The following is a 25,316-nucleotide window of genomic DNA, read 5'->3' on the forward strand; positions in this document are numbered from 1 at the left end:
TAAAAATAAGAAAGTATACCAGTGGTTGCTGGGGCTGGGGGGAAGGGAGAATGGGAGTCATTGTGTAATGGGTATAGAGTTTCGGTTTCACAAGATAAAAATGTGATGGTGGTGGCTGTTGCACAATAATGTGAATGTGTGACCGAACTGTATGTACACTTAAGAATGGCTCAAGATAGCAAATTTTATGTTGTATGTATTTTACAATAAAGAAATCATACAAATGACCACCTAATCTTCTCTACCAAAGATCAGTTCTGCTTAAAATGTCAGGAAATTCTGTGGGGAAAGTATATGTAGTGGTTACATGCTTGGTCTCAGACAGTAGTCAGTTTAGGTTGAAATCTCAGTTTTCTCTGTTACTATTTACTGTGAAACTCGCTTGGGAAATTTTCTAAACTTTTTGTACCCCAGTTTCTTCACCTATAATATATAGATAATGACAAACGTAATATCTCATGAAGGTGTTATCAGGATTAAAAAAGGCAAAGCATTCTGTGTATTTAGCACGGCACCTTATGTATATGGTAAGTGCTTAACAAATGTAAGCTATTACAACATTAAATGCAATTTTGTGAGCTGATATTTGAGCAGCTTGGAGACAAGAGCTTCACTATTTCTTACTACCAATTCTTGACATCTCAAAGACACAATTAGGAATTCAGTCATGACCTTCAGCCATATTTGAACAATTCCCTGGTGCATAAATCTACATTCCCACATTAGGTATGTACCTGTATGCAAGCCTTAAAAGTCATGTCTCAGTTAGTTCATTTGTTCATGTAAGCTAACCATGCTAATGTTCTGAACAATGGTGATGTCTTACTGATGCCAAGAACAAATTTGGGAGGTAAGCTTTTATGATAAATATCTAGGGTCTTCCAATGTACATGTGTGTACACATACTTAAAATGGAATATTATAGTTAGATGTCATTTATTAAAAGTGTGTTAACTCCAGTAGCTACTTGGTTTTCAGCTTTCTGCTTTCTTGTCTCATTCTTAAACAGGTCTAGCAATTATGACTGCATGAAACTAATGTGAGAGGAAAGACTGGTTACACCAGTGTACGTGATAGTATATAAATACATGAGGGATGATTCGATTAGCAGCAGTATTACCCACTGATAGGAGTGATGGTTTGAAATCAGACATGAGTTTAAATGTTAGCTCTACCATTACAGGCATTTACTTCTCTTTTCTGTTTCCTCTACTGAAAATTGGGGGGAATAACACCTATTTACATGGTTGTGGTAAGATTTCCACGAGATGATGTCTAGCAAACAGTAAGAAATCAAGAAAGAGTCACTAAGTTATTTATTCTTTCTAGAGGAATGAGATTGACAAATATTTGGGGTCTCTGAAGCATAATACTTGGTTAGCTTCTATGATCTTATTTGGAATTTAATTCTTAATCTTTTTATTGTCACTTGTTCTTTGAGAACAAAGAGGAACTGACTACCGCTTCATTTCAAAATGTGTGTATTACATTTGATGGGTTACATTAGCAGTTATAAAGCAAACAGTAGAGTGGGAGTTGGGGAAGTGGATGAAGTGAGTTCAATCACATACCTGGGAAAAGTCAATAATGAAGGCAGAGCCTGAATTTGTATGCCATACTGAAGAGAAGAAAACACAGGTGCAGGATATGAAGCAGGGATTATGAATTAGAAATTGCTTTCTCCTGGTGTTTATGCAGTTTGCCTATCTCTCTGGTGTTATTTTATCTACTGTTAAAGTTTAGGATAACAAAATTTATATGTTTATTAAACCACTTTAAGATTTAAAACATGGTGACATGGAAATGCAAAGGGGAGCTATAAAGACCGGATGAACCCATTTATTAATTTAAATACGTGTTCCTGTCTGTTATTAAGAAGTGCACGATTTCATTTGTACTGTATCTGGGTGACCACAAATCAGCGATAACCAATTCATAAGTAAATGTCCTTGCTTTAGGTGTAGAGGCATTAACTGTAATCAGACCAAAATTTTCACTTCCATTTGAATTTTTCAGTTTAAACTCGGTGTGCCCTTGGTTTTACACAACAGGATTCAGGAATTAAAGGTTTGGCTCTTTAAAAGCCATCAAACAGGCACACGGTCCACGAAGCAAAAACTCGGGGAAGTTCGTGCGCCCACACCTGGGAAAGCTGAGATGCCCTTCAAGAGTTGAAGATGGCGTTTCCATGAGTCAGGTCAGAGTTAACGCGCTACCTTCGCTTCAAAGACTGGATTCCTTTCAGTGTATTAGTCATGATGTTTTGCTGACCGAGAGTTGGAACTCTGTATGAGGGCGGGTGAGTTTACATTCTGTCCGCTCGTCATCCTCGTAGTTGCTAACACGCACAAAAGACTTCTTAAAAAACGCAAACTGGACTGAAAAAACTTAGGGCAGACAAGGAACAAATCCTGGGCGGGTAGTGGACAAAGCGGTAATTCTCACCTTACAGGAATTGCCTCCACCTGTAGTAAGTACGTCTCCTAAGGGACCACACTTGGCACTCACCTAAGTCTGAGACTAACAAGCTTGGTTCTTCCCTCTGACTCGCAAAGTAAGCGCTAAGGTGAACACAGCTGCCGCTGTTGCGGAACCCTCCGGCTCTCTGAGGCTGCCTTTTGATAACCGGAGGGACAGATTTTCGTTCCCCTTTCAAAATGCACCTTGCAAACGCGACCCGAACGCGGCTAGGATCTCGGGAAAAGGGAGGAGGCAAATGGCTCGGGGGAGTTGGCCTCGGCGTGCCGCGGAGCCCGCGGAGCCCGGCGCGCAGAAGGCTCCCCGGGGCACTGACTGCTGCTCCTGCCGGTGGCTCCTTCTGTCCTCGCGCGTCCGAGTCTGGACCTGGAGAGCGGCCGCGACGGTGTCCCCCACCTGCGGGCTGGGCTCGGCCGGATGGTAGGGACGCCGACCTGGAAGGAGCGCGCGCGCGAGGGAGGGAGGCAAGAAGCAAGGAGCGGTCGGGGTGGAGAAAGCCGCTAGAGCGGATTTGAGGCCCGGCCGGGCAGCGCCCAGCTTTTAACCTGGGCAGTGGAGGCGGGGGAAAGGAGCGAAAGGAAAGGGGAGGTGTGTGCGGTAGGGGTGGGTGGGGGGAGTTGGAAGCAAGTGACATCACAGCAGGTCAGAGAAAAAGGGGCGAGCGGCAGGCAGAGAAGAGTAGGGCTTTTGGCACTAGGAGCTCTTGCCCGGCCTGCCCCGGCAGGGACCTCGGTGCCCCCAGAGACCATGCAGAGGTCGCCTCTGGAAAAGGCCAGCGTCGTCTCCAAACTTTTTTTCAGGTGAGAGGGTGTCCAGTTGAGCTTTGGAATCACACGTGCCCAGGAAAGAGGAGGACGCGTGTATGGGTTGGGTTTTGGGGAAAGAGGATTAGTTTTTTTTTTTTTTTTAAAAAAGGTGCCGTATCATTCATTGTTATAGAGGATTTTGTGGAATAAGATAGAAAACATTAGGAGAAGATAATAAACTGAAGCTCATTGTTTGAATAGAGTCTTAGCTTAACACTGAAGTTTTAACTACCTGCAACTGAAAATCATCCTCTCAAGACCCAAATGTGCTGCTGTGCAATTGTTTTCTTGGATTTTTCTAGGAAATTTGTGGATTATAAACTTGTTAGTAACAAATACTTAAATTTGGCCCCTATTTTCCCCCTCTTCATGCCTTGGAAACTTAGAAATCTTGGTTCACCTACAAGTGCCATGCCTGTGTGTGATAGGTGCTCAGTTGACTGAATTTTGAACGTTTTTAGAGGAGAAGTATGAAGTGGGTAGTATGTACTTAAAGTTTTTATTGTTATGATACTGAATATATCTAACAAGTATTTGCCACAATTCCATTATTCTTTATTTTACGAATGAGAGCAAATCCTTCGAAATACCTTAAAAAGAAAAAAAAGCCAATTCTACAAGCCATACATTTTAAAAGAGGGGTCAGAATTACCATGGAAATGTGAAACCTTGGGAATAGATAGTGAAGTTAAACCCACTGACATTTAATCAATTGTCCTCTTAGCGTACTTTGCCTGTGATGAGCCATAAAACACAAGTTCATCTTGTGAACTTCATCTAATGAGAATTTAAAAGTTCAGAGTCTTAGGCAAAGTGTAATTAGATGTAGCATTTCATATTTGAAGTGTTCTTTGGATACTGTATCTACTTTATTCCTGTTATACTTGTATGAATGAATGAATAGGTATATTCATATCTCATGGGTTATTACTTAATTCATAAGTAGCCAATGAATCAGCATACTTAGGTATCAGAAAAGCAAAATACATAATAAGTATGCCCATATGTGTATGTGGGGAAGGAACTTGGCTTTCACATCTTTCTAATATTTTATTCTCTGAATGGGCAGCAAGTGCTGAACTCAGGTGCTAAGGAGAGGGCCTAGACCTTTGAAGGAGAGCTCCTCCCTGTGGATGGGAGAGAAGGACTTTACACTTTGGAACTGCCTTTGGGGTTTGTGTTTTCAGCGCCTTTTGTTATGTTATTCCATCTATACAAGTGGGATTATCTCTTCTGTTTTCCTGTTATTTATGAAATCAGAATGTTAATTGGCATAAATTGTAGCTATTTTAGTAGAGCTCTTGGAAGAATTTAAAAGCCATTCTGTCTAAAAAATGCAGTTTAAAAAAATCAGTTTTCAGAAGACTGCATACCTCATGGCTATGTCTAAATTCTAAGGAACTTTAAATTAGCTCATTGTTGATTTAAGTTAGATCATTGTTGGTCTATCAAAGTATTTTCTGTTTTTAAAACAGATCACCCTATACAGTTTAGTTTTAAAAATGCTCTCAGGTGAATTTGTTAAAAGGTAAATATTATAAAGGCTACTAAATTTGTTAAGAGAATACTCAGTCCTGTTCTTCAAACTACTTTATAATAAGTTGCTCTAAGAATAGGTATATTTGAAAAAGTTTAGGTCCTACTATTTATAGGAACTGACAATCACCTAAAGCACCAGTGATTATAAACTTCCTTCTGGGTGGTTATTCTGGAAGGGTAAGAAACTTGTTTTCTGCATTGGATTATACAATACTGGAAGGCTTTGGATTCAATTTTTTTTTCCATTCAGATCCCCAACCTGCTAGTTAGTAGTTCTGTGACCGGAGGCCAAGTCCCTTAACATCTCTGTTTTGTGTTACTTAACCTTGAAAACTTGGAGACGGATAGGACTGATGTTAAGTGTGTGAAAGTCCCTTAGTCCTGTCTGACTCTTTGCGACCCAATGAACTGTAGCCTGCCAGGCTCCTCTGTCCATAGAATTCTCCGGACAAGAATACTGGAGTGGGTAGCTGTTCCCTTCTCCAGGGGATCTTCCCAACCCAGGGATTGAACCCAGGTCTCCTGCATTGCAGGTGGATTCTTAACAATCTGAGTCACCAGGGAAGCTTAGTTTATTGAGAAAATGCATGTAAAGTAGTTAGCCTAGTAAATGTTTACTGCTATTATTACTCTTATTAATTATGATATTTTTACATTCTTTACTGTGAACCTTGTTTATATAAATATTCAATTCATCTTTGTTGAAATAAGTTTATGACAATCCACCTGCATATGCAATGAATGGCCTAGATGAGAATTTAGGTAAAAATCTCATCTAACATGGCCTTACCAGGTACACAGGGAAAAAAGTCATATGCTTGTGTAATATGTTGTTATATGTCTTAGAATTTAACTTTTTGAGTATGATCCAGTCAGTTTCAGAGTCATAAAAGAGTACAGCTGTTATGGGCTGTGTTATAGATTATATTAAGTATCTCTTTTATTGTCTGGATTTTGTTACTGAAAAGACTAATAAAGTTTAGGAAAAATTTAAATACTTTTCTTAATTTTGCTTGAGTTTTACATCAAGTATGAAATTTGAAAGACACCCGAAGTGGCATAATGCATAAAATAATAATAATGTTATAGTGTCAGTATTATAAACATAATCCAAAAGATAATTCCACTGCAAAAATTCAAATTATTTGTATCTCAGAGACCAAGTTACATTAACATAAAGCTTTTATGAAATACAAAGGTTTTTTAAACTAGAGGTGATAATATTTGCATAGAATTTATAATTTATATACTAGTGCAATTGATTTACAAATGTTTTCCAAGAGAGATTATGTTTTTCATTTTTGAGCAATTTGTCAAGTTTACACTTTCTAGCAGTATGTTATTCTGTCCCTTCTCCTATGCCCTGATTTTCCCATATTCTCTTTAGATGTTATTGTGTATCAAGCCATGTGTCAGATGACACAATTTGAATTTTGATCGTGGTTTTTATACCAGAAGTCTAGATCTATACTTGAGGAATATACCTGCAGAATCCATGTATACAATGCCACAAATTTCTTACAAGACTGGATTTAGGGACCCCAATAAATTCCACAGATGAATCTCAAATAAGACCAAAAAGTAAACAATGTTAGACTGAAAAAAGTATAAAGATGTTTAATCGTAATTTGTTAAGAGTCAAGGGCTACTTAAGTTTAGGTATTATTCAAAAAGTGTATTGCAAACTTTAAAGACATTTCTTAATGAAGAGAAACATAAGTGCTTTGAGCAACAGAAGATGATTATAATAAATAGTTAATCAAAGACCCATAAAGATAACAGTTTTGAAGAGGACCACACCTATTTGCTTATATGAGTTACAGTATATGTTGAAAAAAATCCATCACAACGACTTTATATTTACTTTCTGCAAGGCAAGAGGAAATCTGAAATTATGGCAGAGTCATCAGTATTTTTGCAGTTCATCAGGGGAATTTATAGAAATTTTGCCAAAGGAGACTAGTTGTCCACTCAAACAAGGGCCTGTTCTGTCCTGATCAATACACATATAGTATCTCAGGTTTGCCTCTCAAACAAGGCTTAGACTATCCAAATGTAAAGAAACAGCTGCATGAAACAGAAGGCCAATATGAGATGCACAATTCATATTGAGATGGACAGCTGCTAAGGGACACTTAATACCACAAGTTCATTTAGTCAATCAGTGGGCAAACACCATCCAGTGAAGACAGCCCAGGGTTCCTATACATTCTCTTGACTTTGTCTCTTGTAGGAATACCACTTTGGGGACAGGGACCCCTCCCTCTTGAACAGTGTTGCCTGAACACTGACAAATGCTGACTCCTTACACCAGTCCCTTAAAATTCCTTTCTATCCATCTGTGTTTTGCTAATCATGTTCTTATGATACAGATTTTTAACTTGGGATGTGTGTCAATTTTGATTGATTCAACCCTCAAGAGTTCTTGAAGTACCTCTTTTGCATGATATTACTAAAATTATATGTTTTATTATATAAAATGTATGTGTATATATGTGTATATATATAATTTTCTTTTAGTTCGTTTTGCAAGTTTAAAAAATTCATCCTTGGTTATGAAGTGTATTCCAATAGTTTTTATATGTTAGTTCAAATTATTACTTAATTAACTCTCTGGGAAAACTCATAACACATAACATACAGTGTAATGTAATTTTCTATTCCTTGCTAAAGTGAGAAGTGGAATCAGTTTTCTTAACTGCTTCATCAATATTTTATGTTTGGTGTGACAGTCAAAATATCCTCTAGAGACAACTGATACACTGGGGAAATCATGGTTTTTCCCTTTTGTTTCATAGGAAGAAGTAGAACTTAGTGTGATAATATTCAATGCATAAATGTTAAAACTTGTTTAAAAGGCCCTTAAATGATCCTGACTATAAAATGTGTTGTTATTGTCAGTGTCACTTCACAGGAACCTGTAATTTCAGTGATAGAACTACAATATAAATATAGGATTGCAAAACCATCAGGGAAGGGTGTTAACCATTTAGCATGGAGCTGTGTGTTGTTTGGCAAAACTTTGAAAACACCTCTGACTCAGTAGCAATTTTGGCAATTTTGATTCCACTGATTCCAGACACATCTTTGTAGGGCTCTTCCCTGGAGCAAAATCCCTGCGATGCAATGAGACCAAGAAGGGAAAACAGATTATGATAGATGTCTGGTTGTTTGGGGACCCAGACTGAAGGCTTATTTTATATATATGTTAAGTGGGTTATCACAAAACAAAACATTACTATTTCAGGTGCTTCTCTTCACCTCCTAAGATTTTACCTTGTGGCTGTTTGAAAGTAAAATTAGCCTTACAAAGCGGCTTTGCTATTGAGCCTGAGAGTTTAGGCTTCTTGTAGCAAGAAAACTGTAGAAATTCAATTAACTTGTTTGATGTAAAGAATGAATATATTCTTACAGGGTCCTGAACTATCTGTTTTCACTGCTGTATCCAAGTTACAAGATTTGTCTAGTTTGCTATTCTTTGTGCAGCTCTGTTAGCTTATTACTATCTTTTAACATCAATGACTGTTTCATATTGTAAAGTCCTGGATGTCAGGGCCTTCTATGACTTGTTTAGTAGAGTATTCAGAACATTTCAAGACTCCTGCATGTAGTGGTTCAGTAAATATTTGTGATGCTGATAATTCCATGGTGATCTGTGGAGACTTACAGATATTGTAGATTGCTTACATTCAACAGTTCCTGTAATGGAACATTATTCTGAAAAAGAGATGTCAAAGCAAAGCCAGCAGAACCCTGGACAGATTTTTTAAAATACTTATACTAGCTAATCTATGAAATATTTATTATCTCCCTTTGTAACTAAGCTTTTGCCTTGTGTGAAGACCTGCTTGCTAATACCTTGCTAATGGGATCAAGAAATAGATTTGAACATTTTTGCTAAGTCCTTGTGGTTAGGATTATTAGCCCTCAAACTGGACAACTGGGTTCCGTTATAATCAGAGAATTCTCCCTTAGGTTGCTTCAGAGGACTGAGTCAGAGCAATACTTTCTCTGTAGGTTATGATTCAGGTCAGCTTGGAGGGCACCTTATTTCATGAATTCACCACCTTTTGTATTCTATGTGAGGCAGTATGAATGTTGAGATGGACAAGGAAGAAATTGGTGCTGTCTTGATGGAATGAGTTCTCTCAAAGCCAGATTTTCAATGGCTTATAGCAGCTGTCCCCTGGACGTTCAATCCAGTCTTAGACTGGTTAAGGAAGCCTTGCTGCAGGAGTGACTAAGTTGACACCTGAAGGAGATCATCCAGATAAAAAGGGTTGGGATGGGTCAGGAAAAATGTGAAAACTGAAGCAGCAGACTATGTGTAAGACTGACAGCAAGATTGAGCATGCACCTTCAAAGGAGTCAAAGAAGTTCCCTATAACAGGAGTCTAAGATGTGTGATAGAGGTTTGTGGGGGTTGGGTCTGAAACTGTGGCAAGGGCCAGATCCAAGGGGCTTGGTGAGCTTTGTCTGGGCATTATCATATTGGAAATGAAAAGCTGTGGATTTTAAGCAGGGAAGTGACATGTCCAGTTCAAATCTGTTGCAAGTTTGCAAAAGAAATCAATTGGGATAGAGGAAAAAGAGATGGATTTGAAAGACATTAGGAGATAAAATCAACAGGTTTGGCAATTGGTTAGATGTGGAAAGTGAAAGAGAAGAATCAAGGATACTGCCTAGATTTGCCGACTTGGGTAGCAGTGGGTGATGGTGCTGCTTACTGAGTGAGGAGATACAGTTGGAGGAGGTGACTCAGAGTGGAGGTGAAGGTCTATGCAGACTCTCAGCTTTCTCTTGAAGATAAAAATGGAAATGATGCATTTGGCTCAAGGCCAAGTAATGTGATTGTGTGAAAACATTGAAGTGATTTAGAGCTTTAGGTAAGAGATATTTGGATTTCTGAGATGATAGTAAGCACTGTAAATACTTCCTTCACATTGTTCGGTGAAGCCCAGGGTGGTACCTAGGGAAGAATTGAAAGTGCCCACTTTTTAGGCTTCATTGTGATATGGAGTCACCTGAGAGTGTGTCAGAAACAAGCAACTGTATACTAGGGACAGCACCGGTTAAATTCTACCTAGAATTCTCCCACTACCTTACCTTACAAATCCACCCACTCATATATGAAGTGCCCTTACCTCACCCTAACCGCATACCTTTAAATAGTAGTTTTTACACAGCTGATTTCTGTGATCATAGACATTTAAGGAGGTATAAAAATCTGGGGCTTCAGGTATTGTCTGAAGTGATTGAGTAAATAAGAGCACGCCTACTATCATGAACTCGTTTTTTTGGTGTGTTAAAGAAAAACAGTTTTCTGGAATATAATCTGAAAAAAATATATAACTAAAGAAGGTAATACACTGATCATTACCCCAAAAAAGTATTTCAAAATTAAAGAAATATATAATGTAGAATGTGAAAGCCCATGGGTAACACTGTGGCTCTGATATATATTTTAAAGTCTAGTTTGAAGCATAATAACACTATTAAATTTTATTAACCTAAAAAAAAGATTCTCATACAATTATGTACCATTGTTTTATGTTAAAACTTTGAGCTGTTAAAGCACATAGCTTGCTTTCTTAGTGTTGTCTACAGAGGTACAGCAGCCTTCTACCTAACTTCACACCCAGCCCCAACACCTAGTGAAATTTTTAACTGAAGTTGATAACTTCAAAAGGGATCTAAGAGTTTTTCATCTATTACGAGTCAGACCATTCTGTGAAAATTAGGCTTAATAAGTAGCAAAATCCTAGAGGTCCTGACAGCTGGGTTTCCAGAAGATTCAAGGCCAGACACTGAAGCCCAGTATTGGTTATGGGAGAAACAAGAAAATGAAGCCCTGCTGACCGAAATTAGCAATCCTTGTCTAGAGGCAGCATACTGGAGAAACTTTATAGTAAGTGTTCTTTGCATATTTTATTTAAGCATCTCTATGAATTCTGGAAAATAGAGAAACAAAAACAAAGCTGTACTTTTCTCCAGCCAAAATCTATTGTTATACTTTCAATCAGGAATTGGCAAACTTTTTTTGTAAAGGGCCAGATAGTGTATAAATATTTTCAATGTTGACCATGAGCTACATGGTCTCTGCCATTGTAGGAAAGCAGCCATAGACAGGATGCAAACAAATGGTCATGGCTGTGTTCCAATAGAACTTTATGGACCCTGAAATTTGAGTTTCATATAATTTTCACACATCATAAAATATTTTTCTTTAAAAAAATTCTTTTACAATAAGCTTCAAAATTTATAGCTTTAAAATTATTTAGTTTAAAATAAAGGTCTAGAAAAAATTTCAAGGCTCATTTGTAATTAACATTAGTGTATTCAGTAATTGGGTAATTTAAAAAGTGAAAAATTTAGACATGCAAAATGGACTTCTCAGAAGAAAGAAATAATAGTTTAGCTATTATTAGATAATTTCTCAGAATAGTTTTGTCATGTAGGAACCTAGTGACCATTTCATCTTTACTTCTCTTTTGCTTATATTTTTTTGATGTATCCTTTAATATATAGGCTCTACCTTATCCATCTTTTTGTACCCAGCACCTGTCTGACTCCCTGTTGAATAGTAGGTTCTTTAACATATATTTGTTGAATGGGTAAAACTTGACTAATTCAGTTTATTGTGCTTCTAAAATTTAATTTTTGATGGAAATGTAAAAATTGACTCATGAAATTTTTAAAAAACTTCCCATTTGGATTTTCTGAAGATAAAATGTCTAAATTTTTTATTTAGAAATTTAGAAAATTACTAAATAAGGATCATCTCACATAATAAACTTTTCTAAAGTCAACAACATAATTCCTTGACACCAAAACTTGTTTGATGTATTTACAAAATACTTCCTATGAAATGTAAATATAAGATCATCACATTTGGATTTAGTCTTTGAAGACAGTCTTTGGATCCCTTGCGGTGTTAACTTGTAACTTGGCAGCCTTTTTGAGCTCTCATACAGGTTTTGCTGATTTAGTAGTTTCTGTCGCTGCCAAGGGTAACGACATGCCTCTTGTCTTTCCTGAGTCACAGTCTGCCACTCCAGCCACCCTTAATGCTGAGTACAGTCCGATTCAGATTTTGGGATTAGTAGACATGTATGTTATTGTTAAAAAAGCAAGGAGCCACCAAATCTGCTATTAATGAAACTTTGATCGAAGTTTAGTTATTCAGTTGAGAAAGAAGTCTAACTAGAAACAGGATTAAGAAATTCTTTAGGTAAATACTTAGGCTCTTAAAATTAGAACCCTTTCATAAATATCAGTACTTTCCATAGCTTTAGATAAGTGTGTCTCAAAGTGCCAGTCATCTGTTCAAAAATATATTAAGATCTATCTACAAATAATATATTTTACATTAAATATGCAGATTCCTAGGTGCCACTCCGTACCAACTAAATCCAGAATCTTCAGGAGAGGTCAACTATAGTTCCCCACCCCCCATTTCAGGTGATTCTTTTTGTGTACTAAAAACAGTGTTGTACCAATCTTTGCTACATGGCAAAGTGACTCAGTTATATACATATATACATTCTTTAGTTTTGTATTATTTTCCAGTACTGTTTATCACAGGATTTGAGTGTAGTTCCCTGTGTTACACATTTAGGATCTTGCTGTTCATCCATTCTAAATGTTATAGTTTGCATCACCCAAGTCCAAACTCCCAGTTAGTCCCTCTCCTTCCCTTCTCCCTCTTGGCAACCACAGGTCTGCTCTCTGTGTCTGTGAGTCTGTTTCTGTTTTGTAGATGGGTTCGTTTGTGTCATATTTTAGATTCCACATATTCTGGTGATGTCCATTATAGAGTCTTCTCTTGTGTTGTTGGAAGACGGTTTTGTTATGACCAGTGCATTTTCTTGGCAAAACTCTATTAGTCTTTGCCCTGCTTCATTCCGTGTTCCAAGGCCAAATTTGCCTGTTACTCCAGGTGTTTCTTGACTTCCTACTTTTGCATTCCAGTCCCCTACACACATGGACATCACCAGATGGTCAACACCGAAATCAAATTGATTATATTCTTTGCAGCCAAAGATGGAGAAGCTGTATACAGTCAGCAAAGACCAGGAGCTGACTGTGGCTCAGACCATGAACTCCTTATTGCCAAATTCAGACTTAAATTGAAGAAAGTAGGGAAAACCACTAGACCATTCAGATATGACCTAAATCAAATCCCTTATGATTATACAGTGGAAATGAGAAATAGAGTTAAGGGCCTAGATCTGATAGATAGAGTGCCTGATGAACTATGCAGTGAGGTTCGTGACACTGTACAGGAGACAGGGATCAAGATCATTCCCATGGAAAAGAAATGCAAAAAAGCAAAATGGCTGTCTGGGGAGGCCTTACAAATAGCTGTGAAAAGAAGAGAAGCAAAAAGCAAAGGAGAAAAGGAAAGATATAAGCATCTGAATGCAGAGTTCCAAAGAATAGCAAGAAGAGATAAGAAAGCCTTCTTCAGCGATCAGTGCAAAGAAATAGAGGAAAACAACAGAATGGGAAAGACTAGGGATCTCTTCAAGAAAATCAGAGATACCAAAGGAACATTTCATGCAAAGATAGGCTCGATAAAGGACAGAAACGGTATGGACCTAACAGAAGCAGAAGATGTTAAGAAGAGGTGACAAGAATACACAGAAGAACTGTACAAAAAAGATCTTCATGACCCAGGTAATCACGATGGTGTGATCACTGACCTAGAGCCAGACATCCTGGAATGTGAAGTCAAGTGGGCCTTAGGAAGCATCACTACAAACAAAGCTAGTGGAGGTGATGGAATTCCAGTTGAGCTATTCCAAATCCTAAAAAATGATGCTATGAAAGTGTTGCACTCAATATGCCAGCACATTTGGAAAACTCAGCAGTGGCCACAGGACTGGAAAAGATCAGTTTTCATTCCAATCCCAAAGAAAGGCAATGCCAAAGAATGCTCAAATCACCACACAATTGCACTCATCTCACACGCTAGTAAAGTAATGCTCAAAATTTAAGACCAGGCTTCAGCAATATGTGAACCGTGAACTTCCTGATGTTCAAGCTAGTTTTAGAAAAGGCAGAGGAACCAGAGATCAAATTGCCAACATCCGCTGGATCATGGAAAAAGCAAGAGAGTTCCAGAAAAGCATCTATTTCTGCTTTATTGACTATGCCAAAGCCTTTGACTGTGTGGATCACAATAAACTGTGGAAAATTCTTCAAGAGATGGGAATACCAGACCACCTGACCCTGCCTCTTGTGAAATCTGTATGCAGGTCAGGAAGCAACAGTTAGAACTGGACATGGAAATAGGAAAAGGAGTACATCAAGGCTGTATATTGTCACCCTGCTTATTTAACATATGCAGAGTACATCATGAGAAACGCTGGACTGGAAGAAGCACCAGCTGGAATCAAGATTGCCGGGAGAAATATCAATAACCTCAGATATGCAGATGACACCACACTTACGGCAGAAAGTGAAGGGGAACTCAAAAGCCTCTTGATGAAAGTGAAAGTGGAGAGTGAAAAAGTTGGCTTAAAGCTCAACATTCAGAAAACGAAGATCGTGGCATCTGGTCCCATCACTTCATGGGAAATAGATGGGGAAACAGTGTCAGACTTTATTTTTCTGGGCTCTAAAATCACTACAGATGGTGACTGCAGCCATGAAATTAAAAGACACTTACTCCTTGGAAGGAAAGTTATGACCAACCTAGATAGCATATTCAAAAGCAGAGACATTACTTTGCCAACAAAGGTCCGTCTAGTTAAGGCTATGGTTTTTCCTGTGGTCATGTATGGATGTGAGAGTTGGACTGTGAAGAAGGCTGAGCGCCAAAGAATTGATGCTTTTGAACTGTGGTGTTGGAGAAGACTCTTGAGAGTCCCTTGGACTGCAAGGAGATCCAACTAGTCCATTCTGAAGGAGATCAGCCCTGGGATTTCTTTGGAAGGAATGATGCTAAAGCTGAAACTCCAGTACTTTGGCCACCTCATGCGAAGAGTTGACTCATTGGAAAAGACCCTGATGCTGGGAGGGATTGGGCGCAAGAGGAGAAGAGGACGACAGGGGATGAGATGGCTGGATGGCATCACTGACTCCAAGGACATGAGTCTCAGTGAACTCTAGGAGTTGGTGATGGACAGGGAGGCCTGGCGTGCTGGGATTCATGGGGTCACAAAGAGTGGGATATGACTGAGCGACTGATCTGATCTGATCTGATAAGTGATATGATATGGTGTTTGTCTTTTTCTTTCTGACTTACCTTACTTAGTATGATAATCTTTAGTTGCATCCTAACATTCTTCTTTTGTAACCTTAGGGTCCAAGGAGGAGAATTTTGAAAGACTACATTTTTTGTAAGTTAACAAGAGGTATCATTCAACTTGGCGCAGAATTCAGTCTTCTCTTAAATAGTTGTTAAAATCTTTGAATTTTGCCACAGGCTTACTAAGTACTTTCTTTGTGCCAGAGATTATATGTATTATCTCAATGAAATCTTCAAACAGTGTTAAAAATATGTAGTTTACAAAGATGAAAGTGTTTTGTAAAAGGTCACCTAGCTAGTTACTGTGAAGTCAAGCCATGAGCTTAGATCTCTAGAACTCTGCTTTTAACTAGTGTATTTGTTGTTATTGTTGTTTAGTCACTAAGTCAATTCTGACTATTTTGTGACCAGTATTTTATACTATCCAAAAATCTTGAATGAAATTGTTATTTCACTTAGTTTGTTTTCTTAATTTTCTTTTCTCTGAAATTTATTTTTTATACATAGATAATAAATAATGTTATTTAAATAAGGCATTAGATTCAGTTCTTGGAAGCATGCCTTCTCATTGTGTTTTGCAGAGGTCTATGTGACAAACTACTTGAGGAGGATAGCGTTGAAGAGAGGAGGGAAGGGTATTGTTGCAGGTTAATGAGGTTTTTAAAATCCTAAATGTCCAGTTGAAGAGTGAAAGATGTGGTAAGCCAAAAGCATGTCAGTAGCCAACTATTGTTCCATGGAAACAGCTCAGTTTTATAAAACTGACCCAGACTGTACTTTTTATCTTGATTTGTTCCATGCAAGTACTAATCATTTACTAATCATCTCATTTCATCTTTTTCATGTTCCAAATCTAGCTTCTTGTCTTCTTCCATTGTGTCAAACCTAGGCTTCTGTTGAGTTTTTGTATCTACTCTTCTTACCTTACCAACTTAACCCCCTCTGCTGAGTTGCAGGTTCAACACCCACTCTCTTTGGTGTCCTGCTCTCATCACCAGTCCCTGGTTGTCCATCTTTCCTGTCATCTGTTTCTTTATGTTTACTCTTGCTCTATTTCCTGGGGCTGAAGGAAAAGGCAGAGTCACCTGTCAGGTGGTTCTTCAACTTGATATTTGACACTTCGTATATATAAACCTTGGAGTTTTCTAGTGCAGTGGGAAATTTCTTTTATAGTTTTTTTGTCTAAATACATTTAATCAGTGAATCCAGACTTCAAATGAACTCTTCCATGGAGCTGCAATGTATGCAAATAAAAGTGACAATAAAAGACAGTAAACCCTCCATAAATACAAAGATATAGTTAACCTCCTGTGCCCAAATAAGGGCTGAAATGATTATGTAACATTTGCATGCTCTTTTCTTAGTCATGTACGCTTAATGCTTTTCACATTATACTTCTGAAACTGAGATGCCTCTTGTAACTGATGTCAAAAGAAACCTGTCAGCCATCAGGCCTAGAAATAACTTGTAGTTATTAACTTAGCAATTCATGGAGGATAGGGCTGGCTCATTGGAAAAGACCCTAAGGCTGGGAAAGAATGAAGGCAAAAGGAGAAGGGGCAGCAGAAGATGAGATGATTAGATAGTATCACTGACTTCAGTGGACATGAATTTGAGCAAACTCCAAGAGATGGTGAAGGACAGTGGAGCCTGGTATGCTGTAGTCCATGGGGTCGCAAAGAGTCAGACACGACTTAATGACTGAACAACAGTATCTGTAACCTCAGCTGATTGTTTGCATTGCTTGTACCCCACAAGGTTGACTTTGAACTTAAATTTAGTTTCTTGCTTGAAATTTCTTGAGAAAGATTACTCTGTGATCTGATTTTAAAAGAACAGTTAATATTTAGTCTCAAATTTGTCTGGCATACCAAGGACAGTAATTAAAGTAGAAGTTGCCCAAGCTCAGCACATCACTATACTTCGAAATTATACTACCTGTGGGCTTCCCAGATGGCTCAGTGGTTAAAGAATCTGCTTGCAGTGCAGGAGTTGCAGACAGACGCGAGTTCAGTCCCTGGGTCAGGAAAATCCCCTTGAGGAGGGCATGGCAACCCCCTCCAGTATTCCTGACTGGAGAATTCCATGGGCAGAGGAGCCTGGTGGTCCCCAGTCCATAAGGTCGCAAAGAGTCGGACATGATTGAAGCTACTGAACACGCACACATCCTGCTGGTGAAGGTGTTGTAAATGCGATTGTCACTGTAACTTTATTTATAACTTTAAGTAGTCAAGAATAATTCAAAAGAATATTTTTTATCTGAATGTGAAGGAGGCTTAGATGAAAACTTTATGATACTGAAGAAGAAAGTGATATGTAATTGTGTGAATAAGTATATAATATTGAAAAAATTTAAACCGTGTATATTTAATGTAGTAGGATTTTTTTTTTGAAAGGCTATTACTACAATGATGATGAGTCTTGTAATTAATCAATGTCACCTTATTGTTGAGTAAGCACGGTAACGTATTGTAAAACCAAGATAATATCATATGCTTTTTGTTATCTTTCCCTTGGGATTGCACAACTCTCTGTTATGCTGAGATGAAGCCTTGTGTGAGCAGGTATGTCAGAGATAGGATGGGCTGTAACTGAGCTTGGCTCACATGTGTCTGCAGTGATATGCTCACTGATGCAGTGTGGATATACCCAGTGACAGATTGTAATATGTTTAAATAGGTTCAAAGAGATGTCAGGGGAAGCTTTCCTACATAGTGGACACAAAATTGAATTAGCCTTGAACGCCAGGATGATGATTGGATGGATCCAGTGTGATAAAATTTTCATATAACACATTTGGGAATGTGTAATGTTTTCTGTTCCTATTTTTAAAATAATAAAACATAGTTTTAAATATTGACATTTCAAGCCAAAAGTTGGTGAACTTCAGGAAGTATCACAGAGAAACACTAGGTGTTGGGGTCCATTGTTTGAAAACCACTGAAATACTGGTTCCCTCATATTGGTTGTCATCGACGGCCTTCCTTTGAGTCCTTTCACCTATCCTATACTCTTACAAAATGATCTCACATTTACTTTGTCTGTGTCTTTACTGTCAACTCTTAGTAGCAGTGTATAAGGGAAGAAAGAAGTACTTTGGAATCAAGGAGAACCTGCTGGAATCCTTGCTCTGTGACTTAACTGTCTTACCGTCATACTCTTTTAAGCCAGTGTATTAGTTTGCTATGGCTGCTCTAACAAAGTACCCAAAACTGACTGGCTTTGACAATAGAAATGCAGCGTCTCGTAGAAGCAAACCGAAGGCAACACAGATGTCCTTCAATGAATGAATGAATGGCTAAACAGACTATGGTATAGCAAAAAAAAAAAAAAAAAAGACAGAATGAGCTATTAATACATGTAAAAACCTGAATTAATCTCCAGAGACTATGCTGAGTGAAAAAATTCAATTTTAAAAGGTTTAAAAATATGATTCCATTTTTATAACATTCGTGCAGTGATAAAATTGTAGAAATGGGGAAGAGACAAGTGGTTTCCAGTGGTTAAGGCAAGGGGTGGAAGTGGGAGGAAAGTATTGGTGATGGAAATGTTCTGTATCTTAACTATATGAACGTCAAGATCCTGGTTGCACTAGAGTTTTGCAGTATACTGAGTAAAATGTACCTAAGAGCATTCTGTATTACTTCTTACAACTGTATATGAATCTTAAATTAAAAGTTGAATTTAAAAATTAAAAAAAAAAAAAGAAATGCAGTGTCTCACAGTTGTGAAGGCTAGATGTCTGATACCAAGTTGTCAGCATGTGTGGTTTCCTCTGGGGCTGTGAGAGAGTCTGTTTCATGAGCTCCCAGGCTTCTGGTGATTTGCTGGCACTCTCTGACTGGTAGACACCTCACTTTGCTCTCTGCCTTCATCTTCACGTGGCGTTCTCCCTGTGTGCCTGTCTCTGTGTTCACATTTCCTTTTTATTTCCAGGGACACCAGTCATATAGGGTTAGGGCCCACTCTAATGAACTCATTTTAACTTGTTCACCTCTGTAAAGATCACATTATGAAGTACTGGGGGTTAGGATTCAACTCTTAATAGTAACGGTCTTCAGGAACAGAAACAGATATGGAAGCAATCTGAAGCAATAAAGTATAATATATGTAGAGAGTTACATTAATTTATAAAATTTTTCATCTGTGGTGGAACACAAGTAACATGGGAACAGTGTAGAGTATGTCAAGTGATATGATATGGGAACTGTCAAGAAGGGTCAGAAAAAAAGGGACTGATTGCTCTTGAGTAGACTGAAGAATGACTTTCCATTTATGAAGTTTTGGTGCATCTCCACTGAGAATCGGAGAAGGCAATAGCACCCCACTCCAGTACTTTTGCCTAGAAAATCCCATGGATGGAGGAGCCTGGTAGGCTGCAGTCCATGGGGTCCTGAAGAGTCGGACACGACTGAGTGACTTCACTTTCACTTCACTTTCATGCATTGGAGAAGGAAATGGCAACCCACTCCAGTGTTCTTGCCTGGAGAATCCCAGGGACGGGGAAGCCTAGTGGGCTGCCATCTATGGGGTCGCACAGAGTCGGACACGACTGAAGCAACTTAGCAGCAGCAGCAGCCACTGAGAATAAATAGAATGAAAGCCAGACCAGACATTAGAATGTTTTGGTAATGAAGAATGTTAAAAATGAAAACATTTTTAGAGCAGAATTCAGTAATTTTGGCTGGAAGTTTTAAGATTGTTGGCTTTAAGTAATGATTCAGAAAGGGGGCATAACTGTTATTAAAAGAATGGCTGGTGGAAAACTATTGACACCCTCATGTTTGCATTGCTTTTATCATCAACTTGAAGCATATTCTCACTTTTTTTTCATTTTTAATACATTGGACCAGGAGTAATGACTGGGCAACACCTATTTGTAGTCGTATCAGTGTCCTAACATGGGCTATAAATATCAGGTTTGAGTAATTAATTAGTTAGCACATTAATTCATTCAGCTTTTGTAATCACTGCCTTAGGCACTGGACAAGACAATGAACATATAAAAATATATATGACATGTACATTAATGTGATAACATAAATTTAACAATTAAAAAATAATTGAGTGACAGTTATGTGCTATACTTCATAGTAGGTACAGGGTATATAGCAGTAAAAAAAAAAATATATCTCTAAGGTGTTTGCCCTTGGGGAGTTTACAATCTAGTGAGTTTGGAGACATGATAGATTGGCAGACAAGAAAATAGACAATTAGTAACAGCTCAGGTGGAGGAAGTATGGAAGCGAATGGAACACATGGGAGGAAAATTAAATGAATTATGTATGTGAGCCACTCCCATACATAATTCATATGAAATTATTTCAATACATTTGAGATTTTTGGGAAATAGAGGTCACGTTTTATTTTGAGATAGTTGTTAATTTTTCTTCAGCGTCACCTGTTGTTTGGTTGGTGTTGGAATAAAAACAAAAAAATACTGTATCAAATTATGGAAATAGAAGAATCCTTTAAAAAATTAAGAGCCACCTTATTATCAATGGCTTCATCCACTGGGAGCTCCTGCAGAGTTCAAACAGAAGAGAATTTGACTTGATGTTTATTTTAAAGTTCTTTTTCCTAAAGTGTGTCTGCAAGCAAAAGATTATGACATTTTGAAGTCACAATAATTCTTAAATGCCTATAAAATGATTTTCACTAAACTATCAACGTTTGTGTTATGATTTCTATTTTTAAGGACCCGTTTGCAAAGGTGACTGTTTTGAACTGTTAAATTGTTTATTAGGTTCAGTTACTGATTCAGTCATCCATTATCCTGTTTTTTGCTATTGGGGGGAAAAAGTAACAGGATATTTTGTGGGTCTTTATTTGCTTAGATATTGCCTAAATGAAAGAAAGATAGAAAGATTAAGTGAAGGGGATTTAAAGTAAGGCTCATGCAGTAAAGTCTTATTTCCATGATAAACCTTAAACGAGTGGCTGTCTCTGTTCTCAGCTTTTGTCTGGCTTCTTTTTTTCTGAGGTTCACAGTCGGGATGAGTGAGGGTTCAGCCACAACTGTTCTCTCCTTACACCTCTTAGGAATTTTACCGTCAGTGCTCCTCTCCTCTAAGTAATATCAAGACTCTAAGCAAATGAAAAATAACATTAGCATTGCTCAACAACCTCAGGAACAGGATCTGAAATGTAAATCCTTAGTCATACAGTATATCTACAACACTCCCCACCTCGCCAAAGCAGGGAGAAATGAAGATGCTAAATTTATCTTTCAATGTGTAATTTGTGATTTGTATTTTAGAGGGTGAAATAATAACAATGGAAGATAATAAAGGTTAAAATGCCACCAATGACCAAATTTCATATATAGTTTGAAGACGGGAAATCATCTGCAGCTGAGACGTCTGTATACAATGCCATATGGCTCTTTGAATCCTTCTAAAAGTAACAGTAGGATAACAGTATAGCAGAGCATACAGTGTAAACAAATTAGAGTGAAGAGAAGGTTAAGATAAATGAGAAAAATTCTAGAATTTGACCAAGCATTTATCTGGCTAGGGAATTCCAAGTGGAACCCAAGAGACCAGCTTCATCATGATTAAATTAAAAATTATCAGCTTTGTCTTCCTAATGTATCATGTTTGAATATTTCCCTTGGAGGATTACATCTTAACACCTTCATCTTAAAACATTTCTGAAGTTGCCACCAACCTCCGTTTCACCATTCTATCTATCAAGCAAAATAAAGAAGTAAACATCCTCAAACTATGTTGGGTGGAATTACAGCGCATTTTAAAAATTTTGGGGAAAAATGTTGCTTTGAGGCAGTAATTGGCAAGCAGATGTCACAGAGGATTTAATAAGTAGTGCTTTTTTTTGGGGGGGGTACACATGGTAAGGAATAATTAAGTAATTTGGAGGTTGAAGGTCGTGAATCTAGCATGTGATTTGCCTATAGCGGCTCATACCAAACAGATCCCTGACTCCACATCCCAGAGCGTCTCAGGATTTCTGTCTCCAAGAGAGGAAAGTCATCTCCATATTGTGAGAAAGACTTTAACAGAGAAGTATCAAGTAGCCTTGACTCCAGATGTTGAATTAATTCTAGAATGACAAGCGTGCCTCCAAAAGATGTGGGTTTTTAGTTGCTGAAGGATGGAGAAGCCTCTTAGAGAGTGTGTACTTTGGGTCCTGCTGCTGCTGAGTCACTTCAGTCGTGTCCGACTCTGTGCGACCCCATAGACGCAGCCCACCAGGCTCCCCCGTCCCTGGGATTCTCCAGGCAAGAACACTGGAGTGGGTTGCCATTTCCTTCTCCAATGCAGGAAAGTGAAAAGTGAAAGTGAAGTCGCTCAGTCATGTCCGACCCTGAATGACCCCATGGACTGCAGCCTACGCGGCTCCTCTGTCCATGGGATTTTCCAGGCAAAAGTACTGGAGTGGGGTGCCATTGCCTTCTCCGACTTTGGGTCCTAGTGATGGTATCTGAACAAACTAGGTAAACAAAGAAGTTCAGGAAGGGATTCAGAGTTCTGTAAAAAAGGAGGGAATATCAAATAAGTGGGATAATTATTAATATAAAGCAAATACCAGTTAAATCAATATATCATGTGTGTTGTTCAGTCACTAAGTCATGTCCTATTCTTTGCCACCCCATGGACTGCAGCATGGCAGGCTTCCCCGTCCTTCACTATTTCCCGGAGTTTGCTCAAATTCATGTCCATTGAGTCGGTGATGCCATCCGATCATCTCATTTCCTGTTGCCCCCTTCTTCTGCCCTCAATCTTTCCCAGCATCAGGGTCTTTTCCAGTGAATTGGCTCTTTGCGTCAAGTGGCTAAAATATTGGAGCTTCAGCTTCAGTATCAGTCCTTTCAGTGAATTCAGCACTGATTTCCTTTAGGATTGACTGGTTCGATCTCCTTGCTGTCCAAGGAACTCTCAAGAATCTTCTCTAGCACCACAATTCGAAAGCATCAGTACTCCAGCGCTCAGCCTTTGTGATCTGACTCTCACATCTGTACATGACTACTGGAGAAAACATAGCTTTGACTATACAGAACTTTGTCAGTAAATAGATGTCTCTGCTTTTAAATACTGTTTAGATTTGCCATAGCTTTTCTTCTCAAGAGTAGGCATCTTTTAATTTTGTGTCTGCAGTCACCATCTGCAGTGATTTTGGTAGCTTAAGAAAATAAAATATGTCACTGCTTCCACATTTTCCCCATCTATTTGCCATGAAGTGATGGGACCAGATGCCATGATCTTCATTTTTTGAATGTTGAATTTTATGTGAAGTGTAGTGAAGTGAAATATATTTTGTTCCTACCTTAGAAAATGATGTAGAACTCATTTTCCTTCTTTCCCAGTTACCACTGGGCATGCTTGAAATTGCCTCCCTGCTCTTTTTGCTGGTATGGAATTGTCTAAAACAACAGTAATAGTGGAGAAGTTCTGATAGTTGCACAAGTTTCTCTGTAATTTTTACAAATGCCAGCTAGTAATCCAGTGGCATTTCTGCTGTAAAATCTGGAGGCCAGTCCATTTCCCTTCTTCCTTATTTTCTTGGTTTCAAATATATTTCTTTTTACCAATGGAAATAAAAATTAGAAATCAGAGAGCAATGTTATCACTTGTCTTTCTTGATTAGTAAAGGGCTCCTGAAAGTGAACTCATAGGAGATGCCACAATTTTATAGAACAGTTAATCATCCTAGCTTCCTAGCCAGTTGTTGCAGCCACAGTTAATTCTGGGTCTCTTATTTTTGGCTTCATGCCAAGATAGGATAAAAAATTAAAATCATGAAACAATACTCTGAGGCTGCTTTTCTGAAGTATACAGTCTTGGCTATTTTTTTGGTAGCATTGCTTATTATCTCTCAGTTGCTTGAGTCCCTGAAATCCAGCACTTGTGAATGAATTAAGTACAGCTGTTACACATGGTCTTTTTATGCCAATACTACTCATTCCTCAGTTTCTTCAGTGTACTATCATCATTCTCACTTTTTCTGTGTTCATAGTATTATGGTTGCAGCAGTTAATTGCTTTGCTTCTGGGACCCAGGAGGTAATTTGTATGTCTCATGTTGCGTGTTGCCAGTCCTTGGATCCATTTGTGGGCTTTGCATAGCCTTAATCACTTGTAGCAGCTACCCAGGCACTGACTATGAAAGGGTTTAGAATGTCAAAGTCAACATAATAAATTTTTGCATTTTACCAATTTTAGGAGTGAAAATCAAACATTTGGGAAAACTTTCCTAAATCCACACTGACAATTGATTTCTTTATACCACCTTTGTTTGTCTTAATACCAGATTTTTTGAGATATAATTCACATGCCAAAAAATTAACTCAAAGTATACAAGTCAATGTTTTTTGAAGAGATGTGTGACTATCACTGTAGCTAATTTTAGAATGCAGGGTATGAGGGCTCTCACTTTTCCACATCTTTGTCAGTACATACCGTTACCTGCCTTTTATTTATTTATTTATTTATTTTTGGTAATTACAAGTTTCATTTTTATTTCCTCCAACTTTTCTTCCCATGAACATATGTATTTTACAGATTGAGTTTATAAACAATTTAACACTGGATTGTAAAACTTTTTCCTCTTTATCATATTTTGGTGGAAATCTTTATTTTCAATGGTTCTTGAAATTTTTATTCCAATATTTAAATATATCCCAACATTATAATATTCAAACATATAAGTATCTGAATTTAGTTTTTCTTACTGTTTTTTATCTAAGCTGGTTCTGACTTTTAAATTATTATTAACAAATCTAAGATAAACATCATTGTGAATAAATCTCTGTTAAAGTTTATGACTGTTTCTTTAAGACAAAGTTCTTAAAGTGCAGTTACTTTTAAAGTTTTTTAGAAATTATTGTTAAATTGCTTTTCAGAAAGAGTATAGCCTGAGATTCTTTTGTGACATTAGACAATTAGAAATATAATGCTGAAAGAAAGTTAGGTATTCTCTACCAAAAATTAAGGTATTTTATGGATAGGAAAACCAAGGCCTGTGAATGGTTTGTCCAAAGTAATATTGTTGTTAGGTTAATATCTTTGAGAGGAAATAAGCACAAAGAAGGAAAACTGACATTCTTAAGGTATAGGTACAACCATAAACTATGAAGGAAATTGGTGTAAGATATGCCCAGCAGGCCAGGGGGTAAAGAGCACATTCAGCAAAGCGCTCCACTGCTAGCTGTATATTTCTTTTTTTAATATAAATTTATTTATTTTAAATGGAGGTTAATTACTTTACAATATTGTATTG

General features: G+C 37.8%; 1 protein-coding gene across 4 annotated transcripts in view; it reads left to right on the plus strand.

The window, feature by feature from the left end:
- Window positions 1-25,316, plus strand: part of CFTR (CF transmembrane conductance regulator) — a 264,214-nt gene that overhangs the window by 41,719 nt on the left and 197,179 nt on the right. Inside the window, exon 1 of one of the 4 annotated variants that reach the window (XM_086396783.1) lies at window positions 2,087-2,197. The exons of 1 other annotated variant lie outside the window; for it this stretch is intronic. Coding sequence is in view for 1 of the 3 variants with exons in the window: in XM_086396786.1 (XP_086252912.1) it covers window positions 3,226-3,278 (53 nt within the window). In the remaining 2 variants the exon portion in view is untranslated. Of the gene's footprint in view, window positions 1-2,086; window positions 2,198-2,463; window positions 2,555-3,013; window positions 3,279-25,316 lie in introns of those variants that run through there. 2 more of the 4 variants (XM_086396785.1, XM_086396786.1) reach the window with 2 other exon arrangements.

The sequence above is a fragment of the Bos grunniens genome, chromosome 4, assembly GCF_055505025.1.
Source record: "Bos grunniens cultivar Pamir isolate PY7600 chromosome 4, Bosgru_T2T1.0, whole genome shotgun sequence".
In the NCBI taxonomy this organism is placed as follows: Eukaryota; Metazoa; Chordata; class Mammalia; order Artiodactyla; family Bovidae; genus Bos; species Bos grunniens.